Source organism: Copadichromis virginalis, linkage group LG22 (assembly GCF_057382275.1).
Source record: "Copadichromis virginalis isolate Kocher_CV1m ecotype Utaka linkage group LG22, C_Virginalis_male_GT1.1, whole genome shotgun sequence".
Taxonomy (NCBI): Eukaryota; Metazoa; Chordata; class Actinopteri; order Cichliformes; family Cichlidae; genus Copadichromis; species Copadichromis virginalis.
Window position 1 is genome coordinate 33537861 of NC_140638.1, and position 15945 is coordinate 33553805.

Here is a 15945-nt window from a genome sequence, read left to right on the forward strand (position 1 = left end):
ATCTAGCATTAGAAAAGGAGAAGCAGAAGAAAGACTTGATGTTGTTTTAATTCAGTGACAAGAATATTTCTGAACAGCAAGCATAACTTTCAGTTTTCATGTGTTCCTATGTGAAGACCACTTTAGCTTTTCAGGGTCACATGGCTATAGAGACACTGGTTTTCCACTAATGCTTGTTCTGGGTCAGTTTCTGCTCTGTCGCAGTGATGACAGAAGCAGGGGTAACAAATTGAGAGCAGGTCGGTGTTCCTGCACTCCCAGTGCCACCAGAACCCCGGTCAAGAGGGAAGTTACTCTGGGCAGGACGGGGGGCTGAGCTGGCATCACCTGCAGGAAAGAGAACAACAAATATAACATATCCACACATATCACAGCAGGTCTCACTATCATCATGTTAATCTGACCTTTCACTGCTTTCTATCCAACATTCATGCTGATGAACGTCTTTAACTGACCGCCTGTCTATGTTCTCGATCTATGCCAATACTGACAGTGATGAGAGGCTGAAGACGCTGGTGTGTTTTAAAGCACACTAAGGTTAAAGCGGGTTAAAAGAAGTACTTGTTGCCTGGTCAGAAAGTTTATCAGCAGTGGTGCTGGGAAAACTGCACCCAACAAGAAATCTTTCTCAATCTGGCAGACAATCGTTGGGAGTAGTTATTCTATAGCACTGAAGGCGTTTTGCTGTGGGTGCTCTGGCAAAAAGCTGTTAGCTTCCTTACCTTCTCAACTTTGTGACAGTGAATAAATCCATCATGTCCCATGTAGAATGTAGAGAACGCATCATAGGACCTATGTGTAAGAGATGACATTTGGATTAAGGTTGGACAAAATATGCACCCATTTTTATGTACAAGTGTGAACGGAAGAATCAGTTATTCATGAGTCTTAATGTTTTTAATCTTACAAACATGATAGTGTTTATAGCGGACATTGCAACCTGTCTGAAAATCTGTTTCCTCTTTCCAAAAACACTCAATTCAAAAACAAGGAAACGTTAATTATATACGTAACACCAAAAGGCGAGTATATCAGAACAGTAATCTATTTTATGGAAAGATTACTTCATTACATTTTTGGGAGCTTTAAAATAACACACTGAGACAGAAATCGCCAAATCCACTTAACCTTGTAACTCCCGTGCACCCAGTTCTGGATGTGCTGTTACCTGTACAGGTGCGATTTGTCTTTGCGATAGAAGCGCAGCAGCAGAGAGTGGAAAGGAAGCCCTCTGATCCTCCAGCGAGCCTTAATGGTCCCGTCCTCTATGTGTTTGGTAAGCTTCAGTACATCCAGTCGAGCTTCAGCGTAGTAGCACAGACACAGCAGGCGCCACAGCGAGAGCGTGAGCCGGTACATCACACGGCCTCTACACCAACACACGCAGTCAGACACACTTATCAAGAGTTTGGTCAAAGGATAAGAGTTTCTTATAACGCATCACCATCACGCTAGACAAGCACATTCACCTGGTCTTGATATTTATGAGGCCGTTGATGAATTCCACATCGTTTGAGTACATGGAGTAGTCGTGGTTTGTCATAAAGAATCTTGGAAGCTGCAAAACAAACAGATGAAGATCAGTTTCAAAGTTTAGGTGCTGATGTTAAAGACAAACACTTCAACAAGATATTCTCCAATTCTATTCGTTTAAGTCTAAAAACAGAGTTTGGTTTTACAATAAGCAGGCTGCAGTTTGTGAGGAAAATGAAGAAGGTGAAGCGTATAGAGTTGTTTCAATGCTCACAGCAGTGGCAAGTAAAGCTGCTGCTGCTGCGCCCCCCCCTAAAAAAAGAGTTTTTTCATATCCATGTCCCCTGTACTCCATCTGATATCAGAAAATGTGCGTTCTTGTGTTTGTTTTTTGTTATTCATTTGCCCTTTCGTGCTATGGAAACAATGTGGATACAGTGTGGAAACTATTATAAAATGTCTTAATTCTTCAAACATTAAAAAACAAAACAAAAACACAAAAGTGTGTTCAAATGATCCTGGTGGTGTTAAATTGCAAAGCCGATTATTCACCATGTGATCCGAAATTGTAAATTTCAGGTAAACATGTCCGATCTGATCATGGAAAAATGAAGATACTTGATTTGTTTTCATCATCAAAACATTTGTATACAAAAGTAAAATATCAACATTGTAATGGATTTTATGGTAACAGGCTGTCCCAAAAACCTGTCCTTGGAGCAAATTTACTTTTCAATGATTGTGTAAAGTCATCATACTTTTTATGGTGGTTTTGTGCAAAAATGAATAAAACATTTTACCTGAAGCTGAGTAAATCCTATCATGTGGATAGCTGCTACATTTGCAGTGGTTTTAAAATAGAATTTCTTGGTTTGCAGTATTGTCACTGTTGAGGTGTAGTGATAAGACTTTATTATGAACAAACAGCTACATTTCTAAATACTGCATGAGATGCATTTATAAGATGAAAAATTATTTTGTGATATTTGATGATATTTCTGATCTGTGAACAAAAGTACAAACGAGTATTGTAGTTGTCATTAATTAATTTTACACTATTGTTACACTGCCTTGAGATACAACTCGCTGTCACTGCTTGTTATGCCCTTTGGACCACACAAGGGGAAAGAGACAACAGGTTGTTCCTCTAAGTCACACAAGCACACAATTTTGTTCCTATTGAATAAAGCGTGCCCCACTGTCACATCTAGACCTATGGTGGAGTGTGTTCAAGGATAAATTATTAAATGCACACACAGGTAAACTGCTGAGTGCCATTACTGTCTTGAGAGGAGGCTACAAAGGATGCTGTAAAGTCTTCATGCATGTCCAATCATCCCAAAAAGTTGAATCTGTTCATCTGGACGTAGCTTTTTCAGTCACTTGGATGAGTGACGAAACATTTCTCCCACTGAATACAGTTGAACAGAATCTACTGTTTGGGATGCTGTAAAGTGTTTAGTGCCCTGCACATGTACTTTGTTAACCAGCTGTCACAACCTGCCACTAGATGGGCCCACGACACAAGTTTTGGGGACTCACAGGACGTCTTAAACACAGGAGACTGACACTTTTCTCTCTCTACAGATAGAGATGGCCAACACTCACAACTTCAGACTAGTTGCTAAAAACAATATAACAGGGCTCCCGGCTTCAGTTTACTGTCACTCCCCCTAATTTCCTGGAAAAATGCATTCTCTGTAGAGATGCAGACTCGATTTGCATTCTTCAGGAGAAAATTCACTTGCTGTCAGAAAAAAACTATGTATGTAGTGCTCTGTGAACAGAGTAAAGCAGCTATCACTGCAGATATTTTTTGGTTACCAGTTTGGGGGGCGGGGAGCTACTGGTTTACATCAATTAGCCAGAAGGATGCATATTTTTCATCTCTATCCCACTCCCAGGAGATAAGAGGTTTGTTTTTCAGGGCATCTGTGCAGAGTGTTACCGTCCCTGCAACATGTAACTTTAACGCTATTGAAAATGCTTGGGGCGTCCTCCACTTGCTGCCTCGACTGTAAATGTAACTGGAGGTGGTTGACAAACGGTGTAACAATAAGGGACACGTTCTGTGTCTGGTGTTGGTGTGATTTTATTATTCTTACAGGATCTGACTGACAGGGTAAAGGGTCTGGGGACAAAACAGTACCCCTTGATGTGCCATTTTATGAAAGGCTCCTCCCCGTCTCCAGGGAGACCAGACACCCCCTAGAGATTTAACAGTGGTGTTGGATGCAGGAGGGAGCAGCATCCTGGGGTTATCAGTCCAGGACATTTGTGCAGCAGCAGGAAGCTGGTCCACACCCCTCACTTTGTGCAGTTTGACAGGCAGAATGAGATCAGTGCTTCTGAGGATTACACCGGGAAGCGAATCATAGTGACCATTTCACTCATGCTGCTGGGGTTATGCAAGTAACCTAAAGTTACTGACAATAATTAATTAATTAATCATTCGTAAGCCATACGCTTTATCACAAAGAGAATGCAAAATAATCTGTATTTCAGTGCACAAGTTGGATTAACTTATATACCTCAAGCCTCAAGTGTACAGTCCAAGTTATATATGTGTATTAAACAGTCAGTACAGACTGTAGTACTAAATGCTTTGAATAGTCAATAAGAGTATGAGACTATTTAAATGTGTCTGTTTATATTTCAGGAAGAGACTGATTGCCAGGCAAGCGTTGAGTCAGATACAGCTGTCAACATAACCAATGACAGCTATCATACTGTAGTGGTTCTTACCTCTATCCTCAGCCTTTCATACACCAGGGCCAGTTTTTCCTCTCCTTCCCTGTCGCTCTCAATATGCTCCCCCTCTGCTCTGCCTGTATGGCTACACAGCGATACAGAGGGCAGCTCCACCGCCTTCTTGTCAAGTCCGCTGTCCTGGCTGTATTTTAGCACACTGTTAGGCACCAAGTGTGTGCCAGGGCAATGAAAGCAGTAAAACTTGGAGCCAGACATGAATGGTGCAGGACATCCCTCAGTTTCAAACAGGCTTCTGAAGCAGCCGTGTTCTCTCTTTACAGCATCAGTGTCGCTACGTTTGAAGGTCACTACGTTAATGTCATCCTCTCTGCTACCATCCACTGTGGTCAGTGGAAACAAGAACTCTGAAGACGTGAGGGGCCTTCCCATTTTGTTGTGACCAAACAGAGGGATCTCCAGAAGGGTGTGGAGGCCATGTGACTCGCCCTGTCGCACCAGCACACAAACACTGAGAGAGTCCTCCCAATCCTCCTCGCCATAGCGCAGCATTTGAGGCTGGCTCGCATGATGTATTGGGTTAGACAGCACCGGCTGCCTAAAGTTCTGATATCTCAGGCTGTTGGGTGGGGCCAGGGCCCATGCTGCACTGCTCAGGGGGCGGGTCTGGCAATCCACCACCTAAAGAAGCAACAAGGACTTGGTGTTATTATTGTAAGCATATAGAACGTGATATTCCATTTTAATAGCGGTCTGAGATTTTGAGTTAGATTAGATTGTAAACAGTTTAATCTCTCAGTATATCCTTGGTTTTTCCATTTTTACTTACACACATTTATTCTGGATTGGAGAGCAAATTGGGATTAGTATCTTGCCCAAGGACATTTGACATGCAGACTGGAGCAGCAGGAATTCAACCACCAACCTTCTGATAAGTAGATGACCTGCTCTAGCTTGTGAGCCACAGCCACCCTAAACATGGAGCTAAACAAGCTCCAAAAACTTTAAAAAGCTGTCATATATTGGATTTATGTATAATACCTGCTTAGAGTAGGGCTCCATGGTGTAAATTAGCATTATGTGTATAAAGCATAGCTTTATACACATAATGAATGAATCTGTAACTGATTGATTGAAATGTGTGTCACATGAGCACAGAGCCAATCGAATACTTATTTCTCTCTGTGACATGTAAATCAGTTTATACCCTTTATTAACTCTTATTAATGTAGTTTTCCTGGATTTGTGGCCCATGTTTTGTCTCTAAAAAGTAGAGACTGTTCACTTCTTTGTAAGCAGTGTTGGTCAAGTTACTTGAAAAAGTAATCAGTAACTAATTACTGATTACTTCCCCAAAAAAGTAATCCCGTTACTTTACTGATTACTTATTTTCAAAAGTAATTAATTACTTAGTTACTTAGTTACTTTTTAAAAACACGATTTACAACCTGAAGAGGTGATAAAGCGATATCTCTTTCAGCCCAATTCTACTTTTTCTGCATAATCCATCATACAAAATGTAATCAAATGGAAAAGTCTCTTTTTTAAACTTGTTTTATCAGTTTTAATCTTTTAACTTTATGCATCAAGCAAAAATTTAATTATATGCAACATTCTCTGACTGGAAGAAATTAGTTTAACATTTAAACCTATTTTCTACACATTCCAGCACATAAAATAAAATATTTTTTGTGTTTACACTCAGTCTTTCAAATAGATGCAAGTAAAACACAGCAGAAAATAAATAAAGGCAAAGACTCAGCGGTCCTGTTGCTCTATTTTCACCTGTAAAGCAGGAGTGGGGTAGGCGGAGGTTTACCCTGGTGCAGGTGTGCCGCGGTCAGTGGAAGAATCCGTGAGTTTCTCTGTGAGTTTCCCATTACGTCGTAGCTACTCGGTGCTTGTTGGAAGTTTAGGGGTTTTTTTCGCTGTAAAAAGAAGTTTTCTTCCCACGCACAGCGGACACTAATGTTTTTGTCACTTTTTATGGAATCAAACTCAAAGTAAGGTCAGTACTTCCACGCTTTAAACGCTGCACGCTCATACTCTCTCCACACTCGATATATGATCCATTGTTGATCTGCACACAGCTGTTGTCACCAACGGCGCACTCGCTTACGTCACTGTCATGAGACATTCTCGCAAAAAATCACGGTTTTAGTAACGCAGCGTTCCTACGGGAAATCTAATTACCGTTTTTGCAATAGTAATCCCTTACTTTACTTGTTACTTGAAAAAAGTAATCAGATTACAGTAACGCCCATCTCTGTTTGTAAGTGAGAAAATGAGAAATTCAGATCAGACCATTATTTCCTCCACTGCAGCGTCTCGCTGTGCCTGACTGGACACATCTGCCTGTCAGCTTTATTCAGCACATCTCACTTTCCCATCAGCTCAGTGTCAAGCAACTGATGAGCAGCACCTGTTTTATAATAAGTTTTACAACCTTTGTGCAGTGACTGATCATGACGTTTTACTTTCTGGTTGCCATTTTTTTTGCACTTTACCCTAGTGAGTTCACCGTGACTCATCTGTCATAATACAACCTTTTGTAGTAATAAAATGTAAACGGAATGCAATTCATCCTGGGGAGGATGTGATTGTTTACTTTGTACGTTCCTACGCTGCTAAACATTGACATAAAAAGTTGTGTGAAGACTTAATAACCTAAGTGTTGGAGCTAGCCTAGCTGGTTCCCACTAATTCAAGTATAACTCTTGAAGGGTGTCCAAGAAGTAAGACTTCTTTGTGACAGAAGTATGTGAAGCCTGCAATCAGCCTTTTCCATGTCCAACATTGAGTTTGCTTTTTACCTGGACAGACAACGATGAAAGCTGAACACATACCTGTTCTAGAACAGAGAACAGCTGCATCTCTGCCCAAAAATATACTCTTATTAGAACTCACGTTGTTTCTATAGGTTAGTTAAAAACCTATTAAAAAAAACTCTATGCAGCAAAAATGATCTGCAGGTCTGCATCATATTATGATTTAGTGCTATACATAAACTAAATTGAATTTAACAGTGAAAATTGACAGCAACCATAAAGCTACAGGTCCAACTGTGAACTTTGTCAACCAGTTAATGCAAAGAAATCTCTTTAAAAAACAGACAGACGGGATCGGCATTCAGGATACTGAGTACTAAATTCCACCTTCTTAACTACTTATTCAGTTTAGGGTCATGGGGTCACGCCCCTTTTCACTTTCATCTATGTCTGTTTACATCTAAATTAACACACAGTTCAGAGGACTGTACTACGAAACAGGACTTGGGCTCATCGAGGTAGCTTCAGGGTTAATCCTGGGTTTTAGTAGCATGAAGATGTTTTACTTCTTACCGAGGTCCATCGGTTTATGCTGCAGAGTTTACCTGCTCCAGAAATAGTTATGCTGGAGACTTGAGATCAGCAGGTATGAAATCACTGCCTACTGAACAATCAAATTCCTGTAAAATATTATTTCCAGAAGATTTCTCTTGGACCTTAAGTAATTAAAAAAATGTTTCACAGGGAACCTATTTGTATTTGTGGACCTTGAATGAAATTTTCACACATGCTTTTCTAGGTATGTTCAATTGTTTTGTAGTACAGGTCTAAGTACAACAAACTATTAACAGCCTAAAATAACTGGAATACTGGAGTATTTGTCAACTGATGCATAACAAGAAATCCAGTAAATTACCTGTCTGACACTCCAGCTCCATTTTTGGATGGGCTGCCTTCTCCCGTGGCTGCGGATACAACCCACCCAGAAGGCCACGCCTCCTCTGCTCACAGACATTCACCACAGGGTCAGGGCAACCCCGGTCACCCGATGACCATCACCCACAGCACAGACAACAGCACAAAGACTTTACGACTGGAAGATTCCCAACTACTCCAGAGGCCCTCTACCTCATCTACTTGAGACCACAGAAGAGAGAATAGATCGAGTTAGCTGTTCACACGGCTACATGACATTATTACAACAGAGATATTAACCTGCTGACAAAATGATTAGTTGATTATCAAGCAAAAAATGCAAAGGCAGTTTTCTATGTTTTCACTGTAATTCGTACCCGAAACGTGAAACATTATCAGTGTCTGATAACCAAATGATTTTTTTAATCAACTGACTACACTGATATGATATATTTGCTAAAAAGTTCATATTGGCTAACATTTTGTTCAGTCTGGTGCAATAAGAGCTTAATAAATACAAAAGCTGTGCTGCACCTTCTTTTCTAAAAAACGGCTGAATGATATTTTGTCCACCTAACAGATGCAAGTCTTATAGCTCTGTTTTTGGCACCACCAGCTCCTGAATGCTTGGCTAGGTCCTGCAGCTTCTCTGACAGTTAGCACTGCACCACACACTAGTTATTCCAAAAAGCTGCATCAGTACAGCAGGGAGTGCAGAGGACACTGGCAGAGGATTCGTTTCAGCTTTTGCTGCAGCACCTCATTTGGCTTTTACAAATCAGGCAATCACTCTGTAACGTTTTACTGGTCACATGATTCATCTTAAAAACAAATATGCTTTGTTAAATCAATAATTTTATGTAAGCTCCGACATTTGCATGTATTAGGAAGATTTTGTGTGATAATAAATCTTGTGGTGTTTGTGCAGCAAGATAACACAAATGCTACAGTTCAGGCATTCAACTGAAGGTTCTCTCGGACTGCCAGGAGCACGGGACCTGAAGCACACCTCACGTTTATAATCAGAAACTCCATGGTGACAGCTGGCATCCAGTGAAACACGTGAACACAGGCCTCTTCCTTACAACTTCAAATGCACTACAGCCAAAATGAACAGAGCAGTCTCAACCGCTCCTTTAAGTTCAGTTGTCAGTTGCATATCTTCCAGCTGACAGCGGCTTTTGAGTGGACGCTTCTTAGGTCATAACTCGTAAAAGGAAATTATTGGGTTATAGCATTTAACAAAAAAGTTTAAAAACAGCATTGCTAAAAATTTCAGGACTATTTTGTTTTAGACTGTCACACAATCCAATTACTGCAGTACAAATTGTTGTTTTAAATAACTTGGAAAAATGAATGTTTACATTTTTTTATATTCTCCGGAGGTTAAATGGGGCACAGCTGCGTTTTAACTTGTCAGACATCCCTGTATGGTCACATCCGGATTTTCTCCGAAACTATCGCAACATAAACCATATATGTATCCCTACAACGCTGATATTAACTCGGAGATTTCAGCTAGTGCTGGTTACATGCAGTGACAGTCAAATAATAGCAGTTAGCTTTCAATGCTAACTAGTCAACAGCTAGCAATGAGCTAGCCACCGGTTTGGAAAAGAGCCTCATGTTATCTTTTCCAGACGAAGTCCCTGGTCCGTCCAAATGTTGTAAGTCTCCGGTTAGATTGTGTACAACAGTCGCCGCAGAATCAATTAACAAACTAGTAACATTCCGCTGGTAACTTACACAAATGTCATTCCAACCCTGTAAGTGTCCTTGCCCGGCCAAACACACCTCACGCAGCCAGTCGTGATGCTGCTTTCAGGTCTATTGGAAAAACGGCCACTGGCTCAAAGCGCCACAAACGATCAAACAATGCGGCATAAAAAATGTCACGTGTAGCGTCTACACTTTCAGTCGCGTTAACTAAAGAAAATTCCTCTTGTTTGTGGTTTGTTTTTCTCTCTTACTTATAAAAAAGTGTTTAAAACACAAGTAGCTTCCACATCATGTGACGTTTTAGTTTCTGAATCTAAAAAAATGTATGACTGTAGAAAGCACTGGTAGAAGGCCGCGAGTACACCCGCTCTTAAAATCGATATCAGTATTTTTACAGTTATATTTATAACTGTAAAACATATAACTATAGTTATATTTCATTTTTTAAATTGTTAAAATCTCTTTATCATTATATGTGACACAGTGGCTTGTATAATAGTTTTGCTACACAGCATTCCTCCCATCATCTAAGTGGAAGCTCACATTCAAAAGACATTTATGACGTAAAAAAATGTGTTTTAACTAAACATTTCTTAATAAATGGCAGCAATACATTGTCGCAGAAGGCTTTGCTCGACTTTTCCTGTCAAGACTCCAGTCCAGTAGGTGGAGGTAATGCTCATTTAAGCTGGTTTACTGCTCTCCAATAAACCCAGGAAAAGTAGTTTGTTTTTTTTGTTGTTGTTTTTTTCAAAAAAAAAAAAAAAAGGAACAAGAACAACAACAAGACCTCAGTTCTACATATATGTGTGTTGGTGGCCGCTTGATACCAGGAGTCCCTGAACAGGTTCACAGGACAGTAGAGGACAAGGCCTTATTCCAGAAAACATGTTCATCAAATTCTGAGTTTAAAAATAAACTCTGAATAACTCTTAGATCAGCTAAGATCTAACCAGAATAACAGAACAGCTGGCTGGATGTTTGGGAGTTTTGATTTTAGCTGATCAGACTTAGTTCAGTCACCTCTAAATTAAGAGCATCCCCGAGCAGAGAAAGAAAGCCATTGCCAACACTAATATGTTGTATGATTCCTATGATTCACTAATATGAATCCTAATTTTACATTTGAATTTAAATCTAATTATTGAGCTGTAATCTGAGAGGGACCAGAGGTAGGTGACAGAAAGTGAAAAAATCTGGAGGAAGAGATCAGACACTGTGATGTCAGTTACCTCCAGACTCCAGCGTGGATCTGTCCTCAAGCCTTTTTATGATGATGATGATAATAACAACAACAACAACAACAATAATAATAATTTAAAAAGTTTTTGCCCATTTAATTTTTTTATAATTCCAATAATAATAATAAAGAACTCCATTATTTCTGCTATCAATGGATAAAAACTGTTAAAGATAGAAAACCTCAGCTTTGATGTTCCCATTGTCAGCGTTTATAATTGAATCTAATATCAGCCTTTACTGATGATGGCTACCTGACAGTCAGGGGAGCTTTTTAGGTCTAATAGGTGTACAGTTTTATTATAAAAGGCAAACATATCACAAATGTCTGAACTTTTACAGATTTTGGATACTTCAGTGTCAGTCACAGTATATTTCAGTAAGACAAGGTGGAAACTGCTCCTACATCAATAAAGGCTGGTGTATTGATGTCACAGTGTTAGGAAAGTCATGTAGCCCTCCCCTACAGGCTTTTCTTTTAAATTGCAAACTTCGCCAAGGGAGTTCTCCTCATTCATTCTGGTCAGTGTTTACATCCCACCACAAACCTGCGTGTCAGAGGCTCAAAACCAGCTCACTGACCAGATAACTGACATGGAGAAAAACACCAGGTTGACAGGTAAGTGAGGAGAACTATGCTGTTGTAACATGCAGTGCAGCAAGAATCTCAGCAGCACTGAACAAGGTGCACCACTGAAACATTTACACCACTAATTTTCTCTGCCAGTTTATTCCATGACAGCTTTTAAAGTTACAAAAATAGGGATTATACTTAGATTCAAAGCATCTTCACCATTGTGAAGAACCACAAGGAAGACCTGGACAGTTTACGACAGTATATTGACAAATGTTTCAAGTATGTTGTTATGGGGAAACCAGATAAGAAGATCCCTACTAACTCTTGTAGCAAAGAAATGCCTTCCTCAAAACAGCTTCTCTATAAAACAGCAATATGGTGGACATTCTGACATCCATAGAGAAAGAACTGTCCAGCTTTGCACACACCTAGCCCTCCTGGAAATCCTGCATAAAGATTTTCAGGCACCACGTGAGTCTGAGGAGTCCAGCCAACAGCAGGTGGTAGAGCAGGTTATCTACTGATCGGAAGGTTGGTCGTTTGATTCCTGTCTTCCCCTAGTCTGCATGCCAAATATCCTTGGGCAAGATATTAACCCCAAATTGCTCTCCGATGCATCCATTGGAGTATGAATGTGTGTGAATGTTACTTAGAAAGCACTTAGATCAATGTGCTTGTGCGAATGGGTGAGAATGGGTGAATGCACAAGTTGTGTAAAGCGCTTTGAGTGCTCAGAAGAGTAGAAAAGCGCTAAATAAGAACCAGTCCTTTTACCATTACCATTTAACAGTCACTGTCAGAAACACTGCCCTCAGAGAGTCAGGCAAACAATAGACCATTTTGAACAGAAGGAGCCGGTGAAGAGGGGAGCCGAGAGGAGCAGACTTCAAGGTGAACAGTGAGTTTCCTAAAGAGATCCTGGAGCGACATAAGGTCCTGTTCCTGATCCGAAAGTTAATCCAAGGAGGCTCCCTACCTGGCATCATGGTTTTACGTCACCAGGCAGCTTTATCATGACCAAAACACCACACCATGGCTGTACCTTATTTTAATTAATTTTGGATTTGGTTCATTCTTCATAAATTGGATCAAAACACTATACAGCTCTCTAAACGCATCGGCTACGACTAATGATCTTATTTCCCAAAGCTTCAATCTACAGAGGGGCACAAGACAGGGCTGTCTGCTTCCCCCCTCACTTTTTTTTTTTTTTTAAATCAAACCACTAGCAGGAGCAATCTGCCAAAAATGTAGATAGTAAAGGAAATTAACTGAAAATATAGACCATAAGATAAACCGATATGCTGATGATGTATTACTTTTCCTATGGAACACACAAATCTCTCTTCTGAAGACGAACACACTCACAGATAAGTTCTCATCCAGTTAGCAAACTCCAGTATACTCCAGTATGCTAACTGGAGTAAATCAACCGTTCTGGCCCTAAATTGTATGCCTGTACAAAGTTTCTGGCAGAGGATGCATGAAGACTTATCCACATGTATGTTTTTCTTTTATCTGTTTATTTATTCATTTCTATTTGTGTTATTTCAGCTATTACATTATATGTAGTATAGTATGACAATGTCTAAGGCGGGACAGGCAGAAGAAAAAATGAAGGGAGGAGAAAATAGAGAAAAATATACAGCGGGATGCAAACGTTTGGGCAGCCTTGTTAATAGTCATTATTTGCCTGTATAAATCGTTGGTTGTGACAATAAAAATGTCAGTTAAATACATCATATAGGAGACACACACAGTGATATTTGAGAAGTGAAATGAAGTTTTAATTGTTTAAACAAAATCAGGCAGGTGCATAAATTTGGGCACCACAAAAAAAGAAATGAAATCAATATTTAGTAGATCCGCCGTCTGCAGAAACTCCAGCCTCTAAACGCTTCCTGTAGGTCCCGATGAGAGTCTGGATTGTGGCTGAAGGTATTTTGGACCATTTCCTCTACAAAACATCTCTCGTTCATTCAGGTTTGATGGCTTCCGAGCATGGTCAGCTCTCTCTAACTCACACAACAGATGTTCAATAATATTCAGGTCTGGGCTGAGATGAACGTTCCAGAACGTTGTTCTTGTTCCTCTGCATGAAAGCTTTAGTGGATTTTGAGCAGTGTCTCGGTCGTTGTCTTGTTGAAAGATCCAGCCCCGGCGCAGCTTCAGCTTTGTCTCTGATTCTCCAGAATCTGCTGATACTGAGTGGAATCCATGTGTCCCTCAACTTTGACAGGATTCCCAGTCCCTGCACTGGCCACACAGCCCCACAGCATGATGGATCCACCACCATATTTTCCTGGAGGCAGCAGGTGTTGTTCTTGCTGTGTTCTTTTTCCTCCATGCATAACACCCCTTGTTATGCCCAAATAACTCAATGTTAGTTTCATCAGTCCACAGCACCTTATTCCAGAATGAAGCTGGTTTGTCCAAATGTGCTTCAGCAAACCTCAAGCGGCTCCGTTTGTGCTGTGGGCGGAGCAAAGGCTTCCTCTGCATCACTCTCACATGCAGCATCTCCTTGTGTAAAGTGCGCCGAATGGTTGAACGATGCACAGCGACTCCATCTGCTGCAAGATGATGTTGCAGGTCTTTGGTGCTGGTCTGTGGGTCGACTCTGACTGTTCTCACCGTTGCTTCTGTCTCTCCGAGATTTTTCTCGGTCTGTCACTTCGAGCCTTAACTTGAACTGAGCCTGTGGCCTTTTTCTCAATATGTTCCTAACTGTGGAAACAGACGGCTTAAATCTCTGCCCAAATTTATGCACCTGCCTGATTTTGTTTAAACAATCCTTGCACACTTTCTGTAAATCCAATAAACTTCATTTCACTTCTCAAATATCACTGTGTGTGTCTCCTATATGATATATTTAACTGACATTTTTTATTGTAACAACCAACGATTTATACAGGCAAATAATGACTACTAACAAGGCTGCCTAAACGTTTGCATCCCACTGTAATTATAGGATAGAGTACAAACAGAAATACATAATGTATCGCCACCTGCTGCACCTGTAAGAAAAAAGCAAACATACAGCACCTGGAACACAAAAATATGAAAGTGGTGGTGTGAGTGTGAACGAGAGATAGCAATAGAGAGAGAGTGTTGAGAGTGTTGAGTGTGTGTATGTGTCTTTTTCGTGAAATGTACTTGAAAATGAGCGTGAGCTGCACTAAAAATCTGTTAGTAGGATGTGTGTCTGCTCCAGGACCCAACTGTGTGTCTGAAAGTCTGTGCCAGCCAACTGGCCCCAATCTTAACTCATATCTTTAACAGATCTTTGGAGCTATATGAAGTGCCTCCACCATCATCCTGGTCCCAAAGAAGTCCACCATCCTAGGATTCAATGACTACCGGCCCTTTGCCCTGATGTCTGTGGTCATAAAAGCCTTTGAAAGCCTGGTGTTGAGCCACCTGAAGGACATCACAGAGCCCTCGTTAGACCCTGCGCAGTTTACCAAACAGGCAAACGGGTTGGCCAAAGATGCAGTCATTGTAGGACTGCACTACATCCTACATCACCTCGACAACCTGGGATGTACACCAGGACCCTGTTCACGAATTTCAGCTCAGCCTTTAACACCATGATCGCAGACATCATCCACCTATCTCATCCAGCTTGTTTTTCCTGCACCAGTCCTTCGATTGTTCCACCTCCTTCCTGTGGCTGGCCTCGTCGTTGTTTGTGATGCATCCCACCACAGCTGTGTCGTCTGCAAAATTTACAATATGACAGCCAGGGTGATTAGGCGAGCAGTCATATGTAAGCAGCATGAACAGGAGGGGACTCAGCACACAGTCCTGAGGGGAGCCAGTGCTCAGGACTATGGAGGATGAGGAGACATTGTGGATCCTCACAGACTGCGGCCTGTTGGTCAGTAGGTCCAGAACCCAGTTACAAAGAGAAGAGCTCAGTCTAAGAGTCAGTAATTTATCGACAAGGGTCTGCAGGATCTCCCTCTACACCAGGGGTCCCCAATCCCAGGCCCCGAGGGCCGCTGTCCCTGCAGGTTTTAGATCTCACCCTGGGTCAACACATCTGAATCACATGATTAGTTCATTACCAGGCCTCTGGAGAACTTCAAGACATGCTGAGGAGGTCATTTAGCCATTTACATCAGCTGTGATGGATCAAGCATACATCTAAAACCTGCAGGGACACCGGCCCTCGTGGACTGGGATTGGGGACCCCTGCTCTACACTAATGACTGCACCTCAGGAGAACCATCTGTGAAAATCCTGAAGTCCATGGATGACACCACCGTCATTGGTCTGATATATAACAATAAGACGGTGCAGTCAGAACCACCTGGAGCTGAACCCGCTCAGCAGACCCGACAGAGGTTGTACCTCCTGCAGCAACTAAGGAAGTTCAACCTGCCACAGGAGCTGCTGGTCATCTTCTACACTGCCATCATCCAGTCTGTCCTATGTACATCAGTCATTGTCTGGCTCAGCTCAGTCATGAAGCAGGACAGGGCCAGACTGCAGCAGACTATCAGGTGTGCAGAGAGGCTGATTGATGCTGATCTTTTCTTC

At 41.3% G+C, this 15945-nt stretch overlaps 1 protein-coding gene across 2 annotated transcripts; it reads right to left on the bottom strand.

Moving 5' to 3' along the window:
- Window positions 1-30: 30 nt before the first annotated feature.
- On the bottom strand, window positions 31-9710 carry lg22h6orf136 (linkage group 22 C6orf136 homolog). 2 transcript variants are annotated; one of them, XM_085446955.1, is made up of 7 exons: window positions 9612-9710; window positions 7867-8083; window positions 4219-4863; window positions 1470-1558; window positions 1169-1369; window positions 723-792; window positions 31-327 (listed from the first exon to the last, which is right to left on the bottom strand). In XM_085446955.1, exons 2-7 carry the CDS (start codon window positions 7963-7965, stop codon window positions 184-186), a joined length of 1248 nt encoding a protein of 415 aa, XP_085303081.1. In that variant the 5' UTR covers window positions 7966-8083; window positions 9612-9710; the 3' UTR covers window positions 31-183. The 2 variants fall into 2 exon arrangements, with proteins under 2 accessions (XP_085303081.1, XP_085303082.1); XM_085446956.1 differs by having other exon boundaries at window positions 7867-8086.
- Window positions 9711-15945: the final 6235 nt, after the last annotated feature.

Excerpts from the sequence above, each read along its gene's own strand:
- lg22h6orf136 (XM_085446955.1), bottom strand. The coding sequence starts at position 7,965 with ATGTCTGTGAGCAGAGGAGGCGTGGCCTTCTGGGTGGGTTGTATCCGC. Across the intron at positions 1,559-4,218 it reads ATGAAAGGCTGAGGATAGAG|CTTCCAAGATTCTTTATGAC; the intron begins GTAAGAACCACT and ends TTTGTTTTGCAG. Across the intron at positions 328-722 it reads ACTGTCACAAAGTTGAGAAG|GTGATGCCAGCTCAGCCCCC; the intron begins GTAAGGAAGCTA and ends TCTTTCCTGCAG.